Raw genomic sequence first — 22188 nt, forward strand, 5'->3', positions numbered from 1 at the left:
TTAAAAAAACCCAACAAAAGAACAACCTGAATTTGAGAGTTTTAATCAAGACTTTATGACAGTCCTTAAAAACAGAATGTGGATGGGTTTCAGTGATCTCCAGTTGCATGCAGAAAAGGAAAATACATCCTGTGACACTGCACACAATTTATCACAGCCCAGAGATGATAGGGATAGTAGCTACCACTCCACAGGACCCCAAAGTTTCCTCTAACTGAAGAATTACAGGAACTAGGTAGGGCCCATTTCAGTGGAATGCTACATCTGTGGGTGAAGATTTTATTCTGATCAAGAGAAGGAAACGGAACTTCAACCCTCCCTTACAGTCTAACCTAGAGCTGAACTCCACTGCAATCAATGCTAAGCTTAACTTACGGTGTTGTTTAAAGGAGGGCTTTCACATCAGGGAAATTCAGAGGTACCTGAAGGTTACAGAACAAAGCTGAAGGTACTTCAAAGCCTGTTTGTGTGAATTACACCAAAAGAGTAACAACGCTGCTGTTGCTACAGCTTTTGAGCAGAACAGAATCCGAACGCGTAATTTTGTTTTTCCGGTGATTTTCACGTCTTTGATGAAACTGAATCGAAGAATAAAAAGCCCTGTGCTCTTGGTTCCTAACCCCCAGCACACAGAGGTGGATTCTGCACCTACCAACTTCATACACGTTCTTGCTGGCAGTGGCAGAGCCGGTGATCTCGGCGTAGGGGGAGTCGCGGCGTGCCGGGGACTTCATTTCCACATAGCCACATTCTGAACTCTTTGGCACCAGAGCTGGTGGGTCTTTGATAGTAGCATAGGGGTTCTCAGAGCTGCTCAGTGAGCAATTACTTAAATTGTATTCCGAGTTCTTCACCAGATCTACCAAAAGAAAATTGTGTCACTGTCTCGAGCATGCTGCGTGCTATGGATGTTGCTACCAAAATAAAAAAGGTTTTTCTTTATTGCTGAGTTCTGAAAGGTCACTCAGAAGTGAATATTTAAATGAAAAGCAGTCATAACACTTCAAAATTCAACAATCAATGAAAGCATCTCAACTGCTATGCTCTTTAATGGACTTGATCTTGCCACTATCAAATTACTGTTGCAAAATCCAAGTGTCTTCAATCCTGGTTAAAATAGTACTTAGCATGATATTGACATAAGCTGTACAACCAGTTTTTAACAAGCACTTCAGAACCCTTTCTGCTCCTCCAGGTGCTGAAGTCAGGACACTTAAAATAACTGATCTGAGACTCTTGCAAAGGGCAATGTCTGGGTAAATGGCAGCATGATTTCTAGGGATGGTTTGGGTGGTACAAAATTTGAGTATTTGAGTACACTAAAAGAATAACCAGCTTCTTCTAAATTTCTGTGAGGCACACACAGGAGAACAGGAAAGGAAACCTCAGGTGGCTTTTGATACCAGGATTTAACTGAAGGGTGAAAAACTGGTATTTGCTTGTGCTGGGAAGTGATTTTGTGGTGTTTGTTAATTTGTTCTCTGTGTTGCTTTATGATATACTGTGTTATTTAACATGAGACTGACTTTGGTGGACCTGTCAATGGATGGGTGCTCATGATTTTGTGACTCATTTCAACTGGGCTTTCTGTAATCACAGAATTGTAGAATTGTTTAGATTATAAAAGACCTTTCAGATCATTCAGTCAAACCATTTATGTAACACTGCCAAATCTACCACCTAACCATGTTCCAAAGTGCCAATTCTTCACATCTTTTAAATCCCCCTGGGGATGGTGACTCCACCACTTCCCTGGGCAGCCTGGGCCAATGCTTGACAGCCCCTTCTGGAAGCAAGGAATTTTTCCTGATATCCAACATCTCAATTTCTGTCTTGTGCTGAGGGCCCCAGAGCTGGGCACGGCACTCGAGCTGTGGCCTCAGCAGTGGCAGCACAGGGACGGGCACTGCCCTGCTCCTGCTGCCGCCCCACGGCTGCCACAGCCCAGGGGCCATCGGCCTCTTGGCCACCTGGCCACCCCTGGGCTGGTGTCCAGCTGCTGTCACCAGCACCCCCAGAGCCTTTCCCAGCTTGCCAGCCCCTCTGCCCCAGCCTGGAGCTGCAGGGGGATGTTGTGAGCCAAGGGCAGGAAAAACCTGGTGCAATAAATCTGTCAACTGTGCCCTACTGCACACAAGGGGACAGCTGCTTTCTGTCCATGTGTTTAACTCATCATTCACATGGACTTTGCTACACCTTTTCCACTGTTTGGATATCCCTGGCCTGCCCTAATTGGGGTGCCACAAACAGTGGCACACAATGTAAAGTGCTGCAGGTAACTGGATAATTCAGAAGATAAAAATATCACACCACTACCCTGAATTTCGGAATTGTTTCATTCCTGTCTGTGCCTCTGTATTTTGATATCCCTCCCAAGGGCCTGCAGTGGATGTGGTGAAGGTTTGTGGTCATGCAGACCAGCTGCAGTTGGAATTGTCTCTCTTTTAGAGCCTTCCAGCAGAGGCAGCATGTGTTCTGCACTCTAGAACTGAGCTGTGCTGTCACTCAAGCACAACAGGAAACATTTAATCTATGTGACACACAAGGGACTTAAAATGGCTTGGTTTGTGGTTGTTTTTGGTTAAAAAAAAATCAAAACCCAACAGCCTTCAATAAAGATAAACTCATACCAGCAAACAAACCAATCATGCATAGATTCAGTGTCTAGGAAAAACTTAGTCCAGAATTATTTTTATATTCTCTTCACCTAGAAACCAAAGGTAATTCAGAGGATTAAAAGGGATGCCTATGTAGCTTCATCTAAATACATCAGAAAACAACCTCACCTTTCAGGGACTTCCCCACATATCCCCTATCAAGTCCAAAAGCACCTGAGGAGAAAATGATACAGAAAAACAGAGTAGTTTTAAAACTAAAGAAAACAACTGTGATTAGACAAAAGGTTCTGAATGTTTAAAAATTGCCTTGGGACCCATTTCTGCCCTGGTGAAGTGATTCTCTTGAAAGGACTGTGAAACTGCCCAGGATGGGGGTACAAAAGCACTTGTACTATTTCCTTGCACGTTTTCCAACAGGAACAGGGAAGGTGGGTTGTAAGGGACCAATAAAATACCAAGTTTGACCTGACAAAATGCCAGTTACTCACTCTTGAATAATCCTAGTAAGTGCTGTTGGACTAAAGCTTGCTATTTTTTATTTTTTTTTCTGTCTGCATAAACCCTACCTACCTGAAAGGCATCCCACCTTGACCTGAAAATCTCAGGGTGTGCAGGGCTCACTCCCAATTCTCAATGCTCTGCTTCCAAATTGAATCACTTCCAAGTCAGGGTTACTCTGCTCCAGCCCCAGGGGCTGAACACCTCACACCTGAATCTGCAATTAGCTGTTACTGACAGATTTCTGTCAGTAAATGTAAACTGCAGGGCATGACAGCTGTCTTGAGAGACCTGGCACTTTACTGGTTACTGATCTATTCAAATAGCTTTGATTGATATTGTGGAAAGCTAATTTTTAAATTATGCTGTATTGTGGGAACTATTCTAGAAATACTATAAAAGCCTAAAATGATTTTATCTGTGCACTATCTAAACAAAATTAGTAGTTTTAAAGAGGGAAGTTATATTAATTAAGGAGACTTAAACATAATTAGTTTCATTCCTTCCCCATCTTTATTAGATCTCATGTCAGCTGTCCTGTTTTCACTAGTTTAATGCTCAGGTCACCAGCCTCAAGTTAGCCTATTTGATTTTCTAGGAAACATTTACAACATCAGCATTCATCCAGTCCTCTGCAGCCTTCCTGTTGCTCAAGAGCTCCTGCCTTGGGCTAACCACAGCAAGTGTCTCTGAGGAGCATTCAGAGCAAGTTCAAATGCTCTGTGAAAACATAAAGCTGAATATTGAGCATTATGAATGAAATACTTTCCTGAAAAAAAACCAAACAGAACAACCCAAACAAACCTCAAACACAACAGAGCTGAGCCTGAATTGTAGTTTGATGAAGGCTGGGGAAGAGCAGGGCAAAAAAACCCCCAGTGCTGCTTCCTGTTGTTCTGAATCCCAGAGTCTGATACATGTAAATACCAGAAATTAAGGTGATTACATTTTCTGAATTATACTGACACTGAAAGTCCTTTTTAAGGCTTTCACTGGTCAGCCTTTTTGGAATGCATGAGAGTGGAAAAGGGTGAAAGGACAGCATAAAGCAGGATACAGCAACTCTCAACATTTCTCAGGAATTTCTCTTAAAGACAATGCCAGGAGGCTGAGCTGGGAAGATCTACTGTTTAATAGTAATAAAGTGGCTCAGGTAATGAAAAAATACTTTTTAAACCACTGATTGCATTTTGTGGTGATTTAAAAAAAGAATATATGCAATCTTTCAATTATTAAGAATTTGTAATTTAGTCCAAGCAGACCCTTACTTTAAAAACCCCATTATTTTAGGAAACTAATCAATAAGCAACTCTTTTAATAAAAATGGGATATTTTACACATTGTGTCTTCACTGATCATCAAAAACTGTTCCACCATTCCTCACAAGGGGTCACTTTCTTATCTCTTCTGCCTTAAGGGATGCATCCCACATGCAATGAGTAACATTCACATTCTCCTCCTTTTGTTTCTGCCCTTTCTTTACCAAGCTCATTGAGGTAGCCACCGTGTTTCCAGTCTGCTGGCAGTGTTCCTGTGTAGTCCATGACACCACTTCGCTTTCCAGGCTCCATATTCTTCAGGTTCACAAACAGCTGGCTGTTTTTTGCCTGTTTCAAAGAAAGAGAGGCAATAAAACTGAAATTGTGAAGAAGATGCTGAATTTCCAGGTGATGATTGGGAAGAGCAAAAATGAGCCGAATAGGAGGGATCAGGGAACAATGTAAAATAAACTGAAGGCTGTCAGAGAAGTTTCCTCTGTGTTTTTCTGCTTTACCTTGGCCAAGGCCAGTCTCTCCATGTTGGTGACATGAGGTGGGCTGGAGCACTGAGTCAGAGTGTGGTAACTGGGGTTGGAGAAATAGTGGCTGTTGACATTTCCACCGTTGGTATGAGGGATGGTTTCTGAAAAGAAAAATGAAGGAAAATGAACAACTGAAAATAACATGGAATTTCTTTATTAAATTTTTGAGAGTGCTGCACTGATTTCTGAATCTGACCTAGAGCTTCTTAAAAAAAAAAAAAACAAACCCCAACAAACACAGAACTTAAATTTTACTCATTCCAATAAATTACAGACACAGGGCAGGAAGTGACAAGTCGTGTCCTCACTTTTTTAGCAAGGAGCATTCACAAGTGTAACCTGCTAACTTAACTCCCCTCTCTGCTGTGGTCCTTCTCTCTTTTTTCCTTTCCATCACTGCAGTCACTTGCCATCACCAAGTCTGCACCACCATTCTCTGGTGTTTCAGGAACACCTGGATCTTTGCTGATCTGCTTTTTCTCAGCTCTGACAAGTCCTCCTGCTGCCTTCTTCAGCTGCCGCTTTCCTCAGCAGTGCCACAATTACCTAAACTTTCATGTACCCACTGAATCCCAACTCACAGGCACTTTAATAGGTCAGAAACTCCCATTTCACTGCTCCTCCCTTAATTAGTTTCAAACCTTTTGCTGTTCCTCTGCAGAATCTTGCCACAGATAGCATGAAATCCTGATTCTCTATGCTCTTTCTCTATTCAAGCTGTTGGCATTGAATTTAAAGTCCCTTGCAGAAACCAGATTTTGCCACACTCAAGCTGTATATAAAAGTAGGCACAGATGATAGAAATGTCCCTATTTAATGCAGAAAGAAAGTTGGAGGGTGCAAAATGTTGTACAGTAAAGTGGGGTAGGTGGTCACTTTTCTTTACAGTTAACACATTTTTCCCCAGTGTGCCACCTTCACAAAAAGCAGGAACAAGTGAATTTTTTCACAGAAATCTGTGAGGCGCAGATATGAGCACAAAGGCAAGAGGTGGAGGAGGAGGGGAAAAAAAATGTTCTAAACATCACCTACCTGAAATGGTGTAATCTGCATTGATGACCCTCATAGCAGGGGTGTAGGTCACGGTGGGCATGTGTGTCTCCTTCCCTTTCTGCTTCTGCCTGTAAATGATGAACAGCACCAGCAGGAAAAGCACAACCAGGACAAGAATGATGATGCCAGCTATGGCTCCTATCTGGTAGGAGTCAGCAGGGAGGGCAGTGCTGGTACGGCTCAGGCTGTTCAGGTTCCCCACTATAATCACACCAGCTGGAACAGAAGAAGAATTGAAAGTAAGTGGCATGAATCCTCAAGGGCCAGATGAGCAGACAAATTTCACTTCTAAATCCAGCTGTATTTAATAATGCCAGAATAGACCTCTGTCAGAAACAAATCCTAAATTTAAGGAAGAACACTAAGAATCTTCACAGAAAAGAGATGCTTTCATTAATTTGAAGTAGTAAGAACATTCTTTGGGTGAAAGTATGGAGCAGGTGAAGTCCATGCCCCATCAGCACTTTTGAGCAGCCTAGCCCTGTCATTTCATGCAAGTCTACACTCCAGTTACTTTGCTCCAGTTAATTATCACTGAGGCATCTAACTGAAAGCCTCCAAAACTGGGATGAATTAACAGAATGTGCTACTTAAATAACCTGTCAGATTTATTTAATGACACAGAGGTGGTGTTTAACAGGTGAATCCATTTCCTGTGTGAGAAGATGACAATTTATTTATTGTGTCTCTGGGCTTTACCTTGATCACACCTGGCCCCTTTCCAGCCTGGGCTGCAGTAGCAGGTCCCTGTGATGTGGTCACAGGTGGAGTTGTTCAGGCAGTCACAGATCTGGCGGCATCCATACCCGTATGTGCCCTGGGGACACTCTGCAAAGCAAAAACTCACTGAAGGCTTTGTGGGCAGCAGGTGGCAATGTGTCATCAGCATCAGACCTGCCCTGGAAATGCTCCTAGGAGGGAGCCATCGGTGTGCAGGAGAGAGAGGAATTGTGTTTAGATGTGTGCTCATCCTTCCCCTGTAATGCCACTAAGGCAGTGCAGCAAGCAGTCAAGGGGACAGAAGAAAGCAAAAAAAAGCAAAAGAGATAAAAAGGGTAGAAGGCAGTGTAGAAATGGGAAAGGTGTGAATAAAGAGCCAGAAGATTCAGATCCCAGTGCCTGAAAAATCTCGTTCTCACACAGGTGGAGCCAGGCACCTGGATGCTGTCCTGTGGTGTGACAGATGTGCTGATGTAAAACAGCAAAAGGAAAGGGCCCCGAGTCTAAAATGCACCACACACTTACAGAGAGATAAAACTGCTGCCCATATCATGCTCTGATACTGTAATGTATACACTGAGAAACTACTGACAAGGAGAAAAATAACAAATTATGGAGAATAAAGTAACTGGGGAAGTTGTACTTAATTATTCAAATCACTTTAGTACAATACTCAATTACTGACCAAAGTGTCTTCTACCTCATGTTAGGTACCCTGGTAGATGTTTACCCTGATACACTAATAAAAAATATTTATTTTATACTGCCACCTCTTGGTACTGTGTGACCTGTCACATTAGAGTAGCTCTGATGGTTTCAGCAAGTGTAGTAGTATTGCTTCACTTTTTCTGAAATTTCTCAAGAGTTCTGCAACCATATTTACTTCTGTTTTTAAAAGAATCTAACTCATCTTTCATGCATTCCCAATTTGGAATAATTTGGAAAATAAAATAACACAATGGCTGCCGGAGAACAGTCTTGACAAATCCCAGCTCAAGTGAAAAACTTTGTGTTTATGTACCTCCTCCTCCTTCTCTTGATTACACTGAAGAAAACAAGATTATAAATACTGAGGTAATTGGGTGGGCAAAACCCATCATGTCATAATATGTTTTGGCACTTCAAGACCCAAAGTAGAATGAATACCAAAACATTCAGCTTAACGTTGTTAAGTCATTATTATCAACTTGTAGGATAAAGTACAAACTCCATAACAGAGTTAGATTTGCCAAATTATTCAAAGTGATGTTTTGACATCAAGAGACTATCTTAGAAAGTTATCTTTTCCTGAACATTAGTGATGTTCTGGGGAGAAACACAGATGTCATCAGAATGCACAAATTTGGGAGCACAGCTCCGTAAGGTCGGCAGAGGTTGGACAAACAGTCCTGTGCTCATGAGCCTGATTATTCTTTTAGTGCTGTGTACAGCATTTTGCCACCAGTGGTGTCAGTGGTGCTATCCCTGGTCTTCCTGAGGAGAGGAACCACACACATGTGAAAACAAAACGCCACCTACGACGCCTTCAGAACCAGCTGCGCTGCAAAACCACACTGCGAAGATTAATTCCATCCACCAGCTTAGTTCTTATCTCCAGTTTTCCAGCTATTATCTGTCACTGTGGTTTATTCTAAGGGATGTATTTCATTGCTTTCACAGGGTGCTAATGAGAATTCCTTGGACTCATTTTGTAGCTTTTACATGATGGAGCAGTGGGGTGTTCTTTCAGCGTTAACGCCCCAAGTGACTAAAACGCAATGCAGAGTAACAGACACCACAGCGGTAAAGACTTCATTCTGTCGGGTTTTAAACTATTTGGAAAAGCCTGTGGCCAGCTTTGTGGCCAGCAGGACAGTCCCTGGAGGCCAGAGGCTGTGTCCCAAGGCAGAGAGAGGGGTGTGCTCACTGTGCTCGCAGTGCCGCCCCATGAAGCCCGTCCGGCACGTGCACTGCCCGCTGATGTGGTCGCAGTCAGCTCCGTTCTGGCACTGGCAGATCAAGGCACAGTCCTTCCCAAAAAACCCCAGGGGACACCCTGCAACACAAGCAGAGGAAAGGGGGGAGAGGGGTGAAACAGCTGCTCTGGTAGTGGAACATTGTAGTTCAGTGTGCTGCTGAGGGCTCGCTCCTGCAGCTCCAGAAACGGAGAGCTGTGTCAGCACAAGGGACCCAGACCTGCCTTGTCTGGAGAGGTTTAAAACACACAGCAGGCAAAAAAACAACGAGGTGGGGAAATGGTGCTGGCAGCAGAGGTTCTGAAAAGACAGCTCCTTGAAGAAATGGGCTCCTAAAGAGATTTGAGGGAGGAGGACAAGGGCACTTTGGGAGTCTGGCCATCAGTCAAGTGAACCTCTGGACATATTTCCTTTATAGTTTATACTGAAGCATTAAAAAGCCAAAACAGCAACACATTGTACCTGAGCTAGTCACAGAGAAACCATTTCAGGATGAAGAAGACACACCACTGCAAAGAGATCATTATTCACCAGCAGGAAGCAAGAAACCCCTGACAGCTGACAGCTGAACCAGCATAGTGGATGTCTCCCAGAACTGCATCCATATGGTCCCGTAGTGTATCTGTTACTTCTTGCCACTGTGACATTACTCATTTGAATTACTCATTTGAAACAGCTAAGTTCTGATTTTATGGAAAACGTATTTGAACACTGAATGCAAAAACACAGTCAGCAGCCCTGTTTTTCTTGAGGTCAAATATAGGGGTTGTGGCCAGGCTGACAGCCACCTGAATTGAAGGTAAAGCAAACTGAAAGTGTAATATGAAAAAGATAAAAAGTCAACTTTACCCCTATTTATTTCTAACAAATATTTATTTCTCAAATTTCTTATGAACTCTTAGCCAGCATGTAATGAATGCCACATACCTACACCCAGTCACTGCACAGCTATTTAACAAAAAACTCTTGGGGAACAAAAAACAGTATCAATGCATTATTAAATGAAGAAAATTCAAACAGAAATTATGATGTTACAGTCTAGCGAAATCATCATTCAGAGTTCTAAATGAAAACAGCCCCTGTATCAGCACTTGAATTCCAGGTTCAAGCTGTTCTGAAGGATAATTCTGTCACTGATGTTCAGACTAAACACAAAATTCACTCACTCTGTGTGCAGTAAAGGCCAGTCCAGCCCGGGGTGCACTTGCACTCCCCATCGTAGGCGCTGCAGAAAGCTCCATTGTGGCAGTTGCACGTGTGGATGCAGTTTGGTCCCCAGTGAGAAGGTGGGCAAGCTGCAACAACCCAGAGCAATTAATTAACCTCAAATGACAAAGGTTCCTTGATGCACATGAATAGAGCTGCTTCCATTCACACATGAGCACTGCTTTGTTTGGTGATTGCTGTTTCTGTCCCAAGTGCATGTTTTGGGCTGCTCTGCTCTGAACAAACAGCCACAGATTTATTCATTTGTTTCAGCTAAGGCATCATTGTGCTCCAGGTAAAAAGTGCTGGAAGATATTAAATGTGTGAAAAATGCACACTTGATATTCAGTAAATTGGACACTCATAGCAGAGAAAGCCATTAGGTTTCCTTCCTTATTTTTCACTCTGCAAGCAGTTAAGGTGATACAGGTTTTGAATCTCGAAAAATGGACAGTAACAGAGAAGTTCAAACTCCTACATAGCTTAGAGCTTTAGTTCAATACTGAGCCTGTTTCTTGTGCTTCCACTGTGGAATTTCATGTATTTGCCTAACCGTGGTGAAGATAATCAGATCTATACCTTAATCTGGTTATTTCAGTTGCTTCCGTGGGTCCCATAATCAATACAGTATTTCTAAATACCAAGCAATTATTCACAGAATGGAGATTATTTTGCTCACAATCATGTCGACTCATTATGAGACAGAATTTACTGGCTGCTTTAGAAATGTCATGATGGATGAATCTGATGCTACGTGCTGCCACTAGAACTGTGAAGTGGTTCCAAGATACTAATTACTATTCAGAGACAGCAAAAGATAATTTTCTTCATGGTAGAATATCACTAAGTGAAGAGGGTACTCTAAGAATAGACCCTTTCTTTGAGTAGGATTCTCATGTTGAGAGGTTTTTTCCTTTAGCAAAGAAGGCAGTACTTTAAGTAGAACTAAGTATTTTTAAATTAAATAGTAAAATAAATAATTCTTTAGTACTTTAAAAATAGTTCTATGGAAGTACAGGGTCAGTATCTCATAGGAAAGAAGAGACAGGTCAGACATTGAAGCCTTTTTGGTTTTATTCCTGTGTAAATTTAAAAGGGTGGTACCTCTTAATTGTTTTGTACTGATCTGGTTGCCTGAGACCAATAAAACTCTTTAATCCTTTAAATCCTTTAAAAACTTACATAATGATTCACATATAAGTGGGATGCAATTTTCCAAAGCAGCACCCTTTTTCCCCAAATTTGAGCTCATTAAAAATTATATTATGATGAATTGAAAAAAAAAGGCATTAAGTTTGGGGTTTTTTGTTGCTTTCACTTCAGTTGTGCCTTGTAATTATTTTTTATTATTGTTTTTTGTTTGAAATTAGTGGTCAGCTAAGAAGGGATGTAAATCACATACAGGCAAAAGGTTAGAAGTTTAAAAAAGGTCGCTGGTTCTGAAAGAAATTAATGGAATCATTATTTTCCATGTGAACGAAAGGCCTTTATACAAAGCAAATAAACTTCCTCTGTTATGGTCCGTGAGCACAGCCTCAATAAACACTTCCATTCATATTGCTGGCACCATTTTCTTGATATTGATTCAGTGAGTAAGTCCGTCCTCCTCCTAAATACCCCTATTCTGCAACTCTCCCAACTACCTACTTATTTTACCGTAAAAACAGGGACCTTTGTAGCCACTGGCTTCCACAGGAATGGCCCCAAGATTTATTTTGGTATCATACTGGGCTGTGCATGCTAATCACTTCACAGAATTTAGCCAGGAAAGTTGGGGTTTTTTTCGGGTTCTTTTCCCGAACTGACCAGATGTTACCCTGCACTTCTGCCTGTTAACCTGGGCCAGTCAAACCATAAATGATATAAACCAATGAGCCATGTTATTAAAAAATGCACTTCCCTGGAAACCCCAGCACAATGCCTGACATTTCAGGGTATGGTGCAGCTTCTCTCATTCACACAAGTGGGCTGACTGAAATTTTGGCACATGTGTGTTTCAGACTGTGTGGATTTTAGCACCTTATGGGATTGGATATGCTTCTCGTGAGAGTTTTCCTTAAAACAATTCTTTCCTCTAATTAGTAAGTTGCATATACCCATCCAGGCATATGGGGAGTGACTATTTAATGAAATTACTTTACAAAAAGTAGTAAAATTAGGGCCTTCCCTTCTCCTTTTTGAGTCAGTAACCAAGAGTCCAATGAGTTCAGCACACCAAGACAATACTCATTGAGTGAGGCAGAATCACACTAAAACTGTCTATCTGTGAAAACACTAAAAAAAGGAAGAAAGAGGAAAATCCATCACAGAGTTACAAGCACTTTAAAAAAAGGGAATAGTGGAAGATTTCTTAACAAAATGTTTGAATACTTAGTGAGAACAAGGATGGTTGTGCAGCCAGAGCACTAACCCTGTCTGATAAAATTTCTTTGTTCTTGGCTTGGCCAGGGAAGTTTAGGATCTCTCCATGATTTACCATGAAGTCCTAATTTCTGACTTAAGACAGTGTTTCTTTACAAAAAAAAAAAAAAAAAAAAAAGGTATTTTAAATAGCTGGACCCCGATTCTTTGTTCTAAAATTAAAGGGAAAAAAAAGAGCTGGTACTTACGCTGAGAGCAGTCACTACCAATCCATCCAGGGTAGCACTGGCAGGATCTATCAATTGGATTACAAGTCCCATTATTGGTGCAGGTGCATATTCCAGCGCAGTTCTTCCCAAACCTGCCACTGGGACATACTGAGAAGGCATTGTCAGAATTAGAACTCCTTAGTCATCAGAACAAGATTTAATTTTCTTCATTTCAGGAGAAAACAACCAATATTTTGATCGAGAGGAGGCATTGCTTAGTACAAGGATAAAGGGAGGTATTATAAATTATGGTGAGTACCATATCCACATTCACTACACAAATAAAGCAATTGAGAGTACAGAGGGTTTCATACTGAAGGATGACACAGTTCAGTTTACAAACTGAACATTCCAGAACAGAAAATATCTTTGGCCTCACAGCTCCCAAGTGATGGAAATCATTCCAGCACTTGGCGAGCGCATCCCATGGAGTCCTTCTGGCCAGCTGTACCTTCATTGCAGAGGGCTCCTGTGAATCCAGGCAGGCAGTCACACAGGCCAGTGATGTGGTGGCAGGGGCCACTGCTGTGCACGCACTGGGGGCAGGTCTGGCTGCAGCGGTGTCCGTAGAAGCCCGGCGAGCAGACTGGAACCAGAGGGGACAGACTGTCACTGCTGCTGCCCTGCCATCATCCTGGCTTGGAGCTGGCTCTGCTCTCCAAGCCCAGTGGTGGTCCTTGTTATTTGTGCAGCTCAGTGATTTACACTCCCAAAACAAGAGCTGCTCCTTCTCCTCAAGGATTTGGTGTATTCTGGTTCATCACGACTCTGTTGACATTCCATTACATGTCAAGCCACCCTGAACTTGGATAATGTTTGGAATGCATATGTTCTTTATTTGGCTAAACAAGGACATCTTTTGAAGCACATCTGAAGTAACAGAGAGAATAGTTCTATCTCTAGAGAAGCAAGGTCATCTTAGACCTTGATTCCTGATGCGTTTCCTAACTTGGAATTCAAACAGCCATAACTTCACTGGATAAAAAGCACAGATGTTTTCCAATCAACCTTTCTTTTACATGGTACAGAGTCAACCTAACTTTGAGAGAACCTGAGACCAGAAATACAGAGCTGTCCAGTTAATTGTGATGCTAAAAGCACAAGTTCTCTAAAAGAAAAAGAAAAAAAAGGGGAGGAAACAAAGGCTGCTTCTCCTTTTTTGTTGATCTAATCCCTTTTGGCATTTATTTCCTGATAAACTAGAATATTAGGTAACAGATCAAGAGAAATACCTGAACAGCTGCAATTAGCACTGACAAAACTACCTTGGAATCTTTCCAATATTTCAATTTCATTCAAGATTCAGAATTTTAATTACACACTTGATACAAGTTATATGGCCAGGATCTCTCTAGAGAGATTAACTTCTCTGAGTGAAACAGTGCCAAAAGGTCTTCCTGTTTACTGAAAAGGCAGTTTCTGACCAGGATCCAAATTTTACATATGACCTTTGTCTTCCCAGCCTGCAGACCGTGCCTCAGAGGGGCACTGGATTAGGAACCTCTTGTCCAGGTTACAGGCACATTTCCAAAACACAGGGGAACATTTTTACATGGCTGGGTTACACTTTGGATGCACTGATTGACTGCAGGGCCCTCAGAGATTAGATAGTGAGAATAATTACTGCTCACAGTCAGGAATGCTCAAGGAATACTAATGCCACACTGATGTGGGATTTAGCAGTGCCATGTCACAGCCTTCAGCTTGAAATTTTGCCATTCCTGGACTGATAGAACTTCCCCTTCCTCTGGTTCTCCTTCTCCCTCACAGTCACCATTCCAGGTCATCTCTCCTGCCTTTTAAGCAACTCTTGGAAGAGCCAGAACCTTCTTGGCTTTTCCTTAACCCACCTGCTCCTGGATCCTGTTTCTGGGAGACCTGCTCTGGAAACTGGGCTCCCCTTCAGTTCCAGACAACTCACATTTCTCTTCCCTCAACACCTTTCCCTCACAGCTTCAGTGACTCAAACTGAAGACAGCTGGACTGCTGGCAAACTGTGACAGGTCTTGGGAGGGCACACTTACTGTTTACCTCCCTGATTCTGGCATGATTTTCCTCAGTTCATCCCTATCTCTCTTTGAGCAATTTGTATTTTACCCAGACAAGTTTTTCAAAAGGAAGCAGGGGTACATTTGACATCCTCTGTGGGGCCTGATCCCACTGACTGGTCTTACAAAACAAGTGTTGAAACCCCAAATGTTGACTAAGCTAATGATCCCAAGCAGACTCTATGGAAGGCTTTTAGTTTCTGAAACTTAAGTATGTTTTATTTACCTGTATTACAAACTCAACGCTCATCAGTCAGGTTTGGAAATGCTTTAGAATGGAATCCCCTACAACACTTCCTGGAAAGTCATGTTCATAACAGTGCCACAGGACAGACAGTGAATAAAAGGAATTCTGTACCATAACCAGAAGAGCATTACTAGATGGAAACATTTGTTCATTGCAGGTAACCCCTTTTTTCCCTGAATATTTATGTGTTTTGTCAAAATGTCGAATCAAGGAGTGTTTCCTGGTCTTTCACACTGCAATTAGCAAAGCATAATGATCATTTATAACACGTTTTCCAAGCAACTGAGGGAGAAACGGAGATTTGAAAAGAATTTATGTTGTCCTTACTTCTCTGGCAAGTGGTGCCTCTGTATCCTGGTGCACACTCACAGATCCCATCATCTGGAGAGCAGGATGCTCCATTTTTGCAGTAACAAGGCAAGGAGCAGTTTGGACCCCACTGTCCCTCAGCACACACACTGTCACAGTGAATACCTGCAACCACAAACAAACAAAACATCTGTGAAGAGCTCTTGTGCACAGTTAAGTTAAACCTTTGCTTTTCAGAGGGCTGAATCTTTATCCTCAGATAAACACACCCTATTTATCAAAACACCACCACCATCAGGGAAGTAAAAGAAGATAATCTTGCATCTCTGTTCCTGCCTTCCCCAGAACAGTGAAATTCCCTCTTATTCCAGTTTTGATGAGAGGTACACAAGTGGCTTTTTCTTCCTCCACAATGGATGTTTCAAAACAGAGGAAGATTTTTGGTTTTGGATTTTATGTCTGGGAAAGGCACGACAGAAGGTATTGCAGGAGCTTTCCTCTCTCAGAATTCTTCGTGTCTGACATAATTTGAGTATAATAATGGGGTGCAGGACATGGAATGATTTCTAATTAGTGGTGAGCTGATTACTGCTCAGCCTTGCACCTAATGGAAAAATGCAGTGCACACAAAAGGGTTTCCAAACACACCATGTGAGCATTCCAAAATGCTTCGCTGCCACAGTGTTAAGGATGCTGCTCAGTCACTGCTTTGCTTAACCTGCTTTGGTATAAAATTGATTGTAAAATGGCCACAACCTGAATCTCTACACACAGATCATAATACAAACCACCCATTACAATCATGCAATCACTGTTTGTTTGCTGGGTTTGTTTGTTTGTCTGCCTGTCATTTTCCTTCACGTTGCAGCAACATTAAATATAATTTTTCTGCTTTTTAAGAAGCACTGTGCATGTTAAATGCCAGCAGGCACCCCCGTGGAACTCAGACTGTATTGTGTCTGCAGCACTTTGCATTAACAACCAAGTTTTATTGTAATGCCTCTACTGAATGAACCAAAAGTGGACTGGATCCAACCACAAGCATGTCTTGCTTTGTAAGTATTTCCAGCAAAATATGCCACAGGTTCAATGGCTGCCAGAGTCCTAAAAAAAGCAAAACAGTTTTACATGTGACAAGGGGAAGAAAAAAAAAATAAATCAACTTTGAATGCCAAAATCTACTGCTTATAAGAATCCTGAAAAATAATTACATGGTTTGCTGATAGATCAGACTAAGAGGTGATTCCTCAACACCCCCCAGCATGTGCCCTGCAAAGCTGCAGGATATATATCTAAAGACCAACTCTCTAATTAGAGGAAAGGTGGAACTCCAGACTCCTGAACTGTTTTTCTCTGCAGGACAATCAACAGACGGAAGAATCAAATATGTGTTGCAACAGATTGCACCAACCTGTGCCAGCAAGACAGAAGAACACTTGACTTTAAAAATCCAGATACTGACAGACAGTACACAGGCCACCTCAAAGCCCTGACTGCACAATGATCATTAGTACTGACCTAAAACAAACCTATTGTCAGAAAATGAAAGGCTGCTTACATCACTCCTTTTTCACTTTCTGCCTGCCTAGACAATGTCACTCTCCTGTCTCCATCTACGTTTGAGAGGCAGTGCTGACTTGTTTCTCAGCAGTCTAGTTCAGCCTTTTCATTAACTCATTTATGGATAAGCAAATTAAAGAGAGGGGTTTGACTTTGAGAGATGCTGGTGCACATGAGCAGCATGACACCACTGCATTTTAATTCATTTTTTCCCCCAGAAACAGGGCCGCTTCTTCCAGCTGCTGCTTTGCCCTGCGTTCCCAGTCTTGAGAATTTGGGTGTGTGAGACTGTGAGAACCCTGAGAGCATCTCAGGGCTGAGCCCTGTGTCCACGTGAGGGTTATGTGCCGTATCACACATAGCTGCACCCTGCTGCAGAAAAGACATTTTTCACAGCCTCAATGGGTGTCAGCGGTGCTCAGTGTATAATGGTCACTATTAACAAGCCACTGGTTGCCAAGAGCTACCAAAGTGCATTATCTGAGATTATGTAGACCAGTGGCATACAATAACACCAGGCTCAATTATACTGCCTTGATCTGTGCACAGAGGATGCTTTATGACAGCAGAGTGTCCGAGGGTGATGCGGGATGGGGAAGACAATGGGTCCCACGCTGCACAGAGCCATGGGGCTTAGAACAGCCAGCAAATACCACTAAAAATGAAAAAAGAGGGGAAAAAAGGCTCCTTCAATACACATGAGGGAACATCATCCCTTAGGGAAACTGGAAAAAACCTGCCTTTTACTTCTCACTTTCACCCCTTATGAGGAGGTGAAGAATGGCATCACTCTACTTAGCAAATGAACAGTGTACACTCAGTGCCAGTGAGTAACAATGATGACAACATGACACACTGCAAGACTGCTGAACACGATTCTGTTTCACTGTAATTTCATTATATTCACTCTTGATCATAAGGAAAATCAATATCACTCCTCTGAGTGTAAAGAACCAATGTAGCAAGGTAGAAATAATTTAGTTATTTACTGCATCTCTACTTATTAAAACAATTTTCAGTCTCACTATTCATTTTGTTAAGTCCAGAAGGCACTTAACAAGTTGAGTTTTGTGTCTTACAGGTGTAAAAACCAAATGTGTATTTTTGAGAAAGAACAGGTTAGAAAATACTTAAGGGATTACAAAAAAGTTAAAAAACTGACGTACAGAGTGATATTTTTTTATGAAATTTCATCAAAGAAAGCTATGCTTTAATAGAAAAGCCAGAAATTATTCAACAAAAAGAAGCATTTTTATAGAATCTTGCAAAGCAAGATTGGACTCACCTTTTACAACAGTGTTACCAACCGGTTTATGACTGCCACAGTTTCATGCAAGCATTGATCTCTTACACAAAATAAAATTGTTTTTATTAAGTTTTCACGCTGGTTCTGATGCTGATAAGGATATCTGCAAGAAAATGTTTTTGCCAGAGCTATGGACAAAGAGCTCTTTGATGGCCTTCACAAGTTGCTAGGCAATAGCTGAATGCTCATGATAAACTTCAGCTAAGCTGCTCTGAAGAAATGCTCGTGCATTTAATGCCCAGTGCTTTATGCTGGGGGCCTCACATCCCAATCAGCATTCCCCCAGCATTCGTAATTGCATGAATGAAGTGAAGAATTCTTTAGGGATACCACTCCTTCTGCCCATGCTAGCAGAGTATTTGCACACTCCCTGTGCTGTATTTTTAAGTTGAGACACAGTGATCCACCCAAGTCAGATCAACAAAGAGCTAATTTGTTTTAGCATTTGAAGGGGGGGGGTGGAAAAAAAATATTACCAATTATTTATTACTATCTTCCCAGGCAAATTTACTATTGGAATGAGCTGTTTTCCAGCTTATTATGTTTACACTAGTTCTGATAAAAGGTTATCCAAACTTTAAGAATATTTTTTTGGTAAAGAACAGGTATTTGCTGTGCAATTTATGTTAACACACATGGAACCTTCCAGTAGAACCCCTCAGCATTAAAACCTATTTATATACCGGTGTACTTCCCACGTGTCAGTGCAGAATTGGATACATAGCAGCCCAGACTAAAGACAGAATAAGACCTTCAAAAGCTGGAGGAATTTTGGTGTCATTAAAGCTAATGACACTTTCCCACTATGGTCCAAGAACTCACCCTTCATATTTGAGAAAAACTAACACTTCTATTCAAGGCAGCTGCAACTTCTGATGGTGAGAATCACTTTCCTAATTTCTCTGTCAAATAATGGATGGGCAGCCCAAAGGAAAGGAGGTGGTGAAAGATATCACAGGCATTATTTTTAAGTACCTTCAATGTCTTTGAGAGAGGGAGGTACCTTGCTCCACTGCTGAAGGTAGCTAGAGGAATTAATTCAGTGTCCCAAACTGAGGAGCTAACGAGAGGATCAGAGATTTTTCTGTAGAAGGTCAGATTTTAGCTACTTCACTGTAGCAGTAGGAGAGGCTGCAAGTTTTGGTAGGAAGTTAGCTAGAAAAGACTGTCAACAAGGACATCTGAGTTTGAAGGCAAACATCCTTATCTGTAAATTTTAGTAGCAGAATGCCTTTTGAGGTATTTCTAGTATCTTTCTGAAGGCCATGATCTCACTACACACTGTAGTATCCACTCCAGAGGTGCTCTTCTTTTTATCTGTCAATCTCTAGGCAGCAGGAAATAACACTTCTCCCTTTTTTAACTTCTTTGTAGGCAGAAAACAGATGCACTTAATCACTGATTTAAAGCTATTTTTTTTTTTTTAAAAAGGGTGGCATTTTTTTCCACAAAAAGATCTGCCACAGTGCAAGTGTAGACATACAGCCAAATCCAGATGCAAAATGAAGCCAAACCTCTTATTGGAGGATTCCTCTTCCCAAGTTTGAAAAGCAAATTTATCATTTATCATGAGAGAGTGCTCAGGTACCATTTCATTCTGCAGCTCACTGAGTATACCTCCCAGTGGGGCCTCATCCTTCAGGAGGCCAGGGGAAACTGGTGGCAGTGGAGGGAAAACCACGTTTTTACAAGAGAATCTTGGGTTGGGTGCACTGTTTCTACAGCAGCAGCTCATTTTTGCCCTAAAGATGAACAAGACCAATGACAGAACTCTTCCAATTCTGTTTTTTTTTGCTTTGTAGGAGGGGGGAAAATGCATACTCATGGAAAGCTGAGGGTCAAGGCAGAGCTGCAGCTTCCCAGCCGACCTGGGTGTCAGATGGCAGACCTCCCCTTTATAAATCCAGCAACAAATGTGCCTCTCAGAAATACTGTCAGGGGCACATGGAAGGACACAGAAACAACACATCTGGTGATGGGTGAGCTGAGTAATGCCAGCAGGTGTCCAGCACAGAAAAAGTCACCGACACCCCTCCTGCTGCAGCCTGTGGGTAAACGCCGTGCCTGCTGGTGAAATGTGGGCTGGTATTACTGCATCTGTCTTCTCCACAAACCACTGCCATTGTTTTGGTACAGATAGCAGACTAGTGGCATTTCATAATCCCTGGCATCACATAGCCTTCAAATCGATTTTGAGAGTAACAAATGTCACCCTGACGTGACATCTCCTCGCAAATGCAAAGGTAGGGCGGAGCTGCGCCAGTGGAAGCAGAGCACTGATGTTTTTGATCAGGGACACCCACATCGCTGCAATTACACTGTCTGGAGGGGGAAAAAAAGCTTTTGCCATCTTCATTAATTAATTAATCATATTGCTTTTAATTTAATTGCTTTTAATTTTAATTTAATTGATTAATGCTTTAATGCGAAACCTCAGTTTGCAAGAATATGAGCTCCCTAATCTTTCAGGAAATTTGGGAGAAATTTATTTTGACAGCTGCTTGCACAACAGGTAAGAAACTAAAATGTTGCTGGCTGGTTTGCTTGTTGAGAGAAGTGTTAGGATGTACCTCTTTAATGAAAGTTAACCCCAAGTTTTGGTAAAATTTAATAGAAGAATTATCATTACCTATCAGGAGAGTTTATTTTCTGTGTGTCCCTGCTGTTTTCTATTTGAAAAGTTCTCACTCTTTTCCACTCTCTGGCTACAGAGAAATGAAAAAGAATTTTCCCTCCAAATGAAAAAGAAGTTATTTATAAGATACAGTGAAAATGTCAAGGGATGAGGGAGTTTGGGGCAGACATCATCCTCCGTGTGGGCGGATGTTTCTCATTTGTGCCATCCTGTCATGTGGCTCCTGGAACGTGACGGGATGGTGAGACTGCCAGGAAAAAAACATCACCCTTAACTCTTCCTTCCCTACATGGAATCAAGCTGCTGCACAGGGAAAACATGATGCAAACCACAGAAAAGCACAGGATTTCTAACAGGGGTCCTGTAAACCTAAGTCACTTTTGTTTAGGATGTAACAGAATGAAACATTCTTTTCATTTAATTTGGGTTACATTTGGATGTAACCCAAAATGAAAACCAGCAACCCCAAATAAAAACCTAATTAAAAGTTATTTTAACTATTTCTTGAGTCTTGGAACACAACAGTCAAAAACTGAACTTTTACTCCTAAGCAGAACCTAAGAAGGGAAAGAGATCATCCCGGGAATGCTCAAAAACGAACTTAAAAGCTACTTAACTAAACTAAACCTTAGAGCATCTCCTTGTTGAGCCAGTGGGGAGCTGCAGCTCTGTCTGGAGGCTGAGGCCAGGCCCTCATGCCCACGTCAGCAGCTCAGAGCTCCCTCACACCCCGAGGTCACTGATCCACCCTCCCCAGCCTTGTGGGACAACTGTGTCACTCCTTCATTTGCTTCTGAAAAGTTACATAAACTGTTCCCTCTGATGAAATTCCCTGGGGGAAGTGCAGATAGCTGTTCTGTTCAGAGGGCTGAGGAAAATGCTGCTTTTCAAGTACCTTCTTGGAAAATCTGTGTTGTTTTGATGGCATCAAAACATTTTGGGAAGTTCACCTTAGCATCATGGATTTATTTGTGCTTAAAACCAAAAACCACTGACAAGTTCAGATTTTTAAGCTTCCTCAAAATGTATTTATTTTTAACACTACATTCCCAGCAGTTTTAAACTAAATCCTTCATTTGGGTTGAATAAGAATTAAATTGGTCCAAAATCTTGTTTTTCAACTAGGTAGGTAATACTACCCACCCAAAATTATTATGAAAAACTAGTATGAAATATGGTTACTTTCACAAATCCAACACCAAGATTAAAAAAAGCCACTCTAACACAGTTTCCTTCATTTTTGAAGCTCCTGTATTTTCCACATTTCCTCCACCTGCTTCTCCACACAGCTCTATGCAAAGCCTTCCTCCTTAATCCTACAATCTACTGCTATTCCTGCGATGCACTGTTACAGCACAGCTATTTGAGAGCCCTTTCCTGAAGTATTCCCTCCTTTTTTTTTTTTTAATCATTCCAAATATAAGCATCTGCACAAAGCCTGGATTCCTCACTGGGTATTGCTCTGACATGCAAAGTGTGGGAGGAGGATTTTTCCAGACACAGAGTGTAAAGTCAGCTATGCTGTGGATGTTGTAAAGTATGTCTAGACATCACCAACATGTCAAAACTAGTCTGTCAACACACATGCTGCTCTGATGACAT

At 41.7% G+C, this 22188-nt stretch overlaps 1 protein-coding gene across 4 annotated transcripts in view; it reads right to left on the reverse strand.

Moving 5' to 3' along the window:
* The window catches only part of MEGF10 (multiple EGF like domains 10), an 85684-nt gene that overhangs the window by 3685 nt on the left and 59811 nt on the right, over positions 1-22188 (reverse strand). For all 4 annotated transcript variants that reach the window (XM_086869695.1, XM_086869696.1, XM_086869694.1 and 1 more), the window contains 11 exons: positions 15104-15250; positions 12933-13067; positions 12461-12589; positions 9812-9940; positions 8597-8725; positions 6670-6798; positions 5950-6186; positions 4891-5018; positions 4600-4723; positions 2787-2831; positions 653-859 (listed from right to left, as the gene is read on the reverse strand). In XM_086869695.1, coding sequence (XP_086725821.1) covers positions 653-859; positions 2787-2831; positions 4600-4723; positions 4891-5018; positions 5950-6186; positions 6670-6798; positions 8597-8725; positions 9812-9940; positions 12461-12589; positions 12933-13067; positions 15104-15250 — 1539 coding nt within the window. The remainder of the gene's footprint in view (positions 1-652; positions 860-2786; positions 2832-4599; positions 4724-4890; positions 5019-5949; positions 6187-6669; positions 6799-8596; positions 8726-9811; positions 9941-12460; positions 12590-12932; positions 13068-15103; positions 15251-22188) is intronic.

Source organism: Cyanistes caeruleus, chromosome Z (assembly GCF_971803275.1).
Source record: "Cyanistes caeruleus chromosome Z, bCyaCae1.hap1.1, whole genome shotgun sequence".
NCBI classification, from domain to species: Eukaryota; Metazoa; Chordata; class Aves; order Passeriformes; family Paridae; genus Cyanistes; species Cyanistes caeruleus.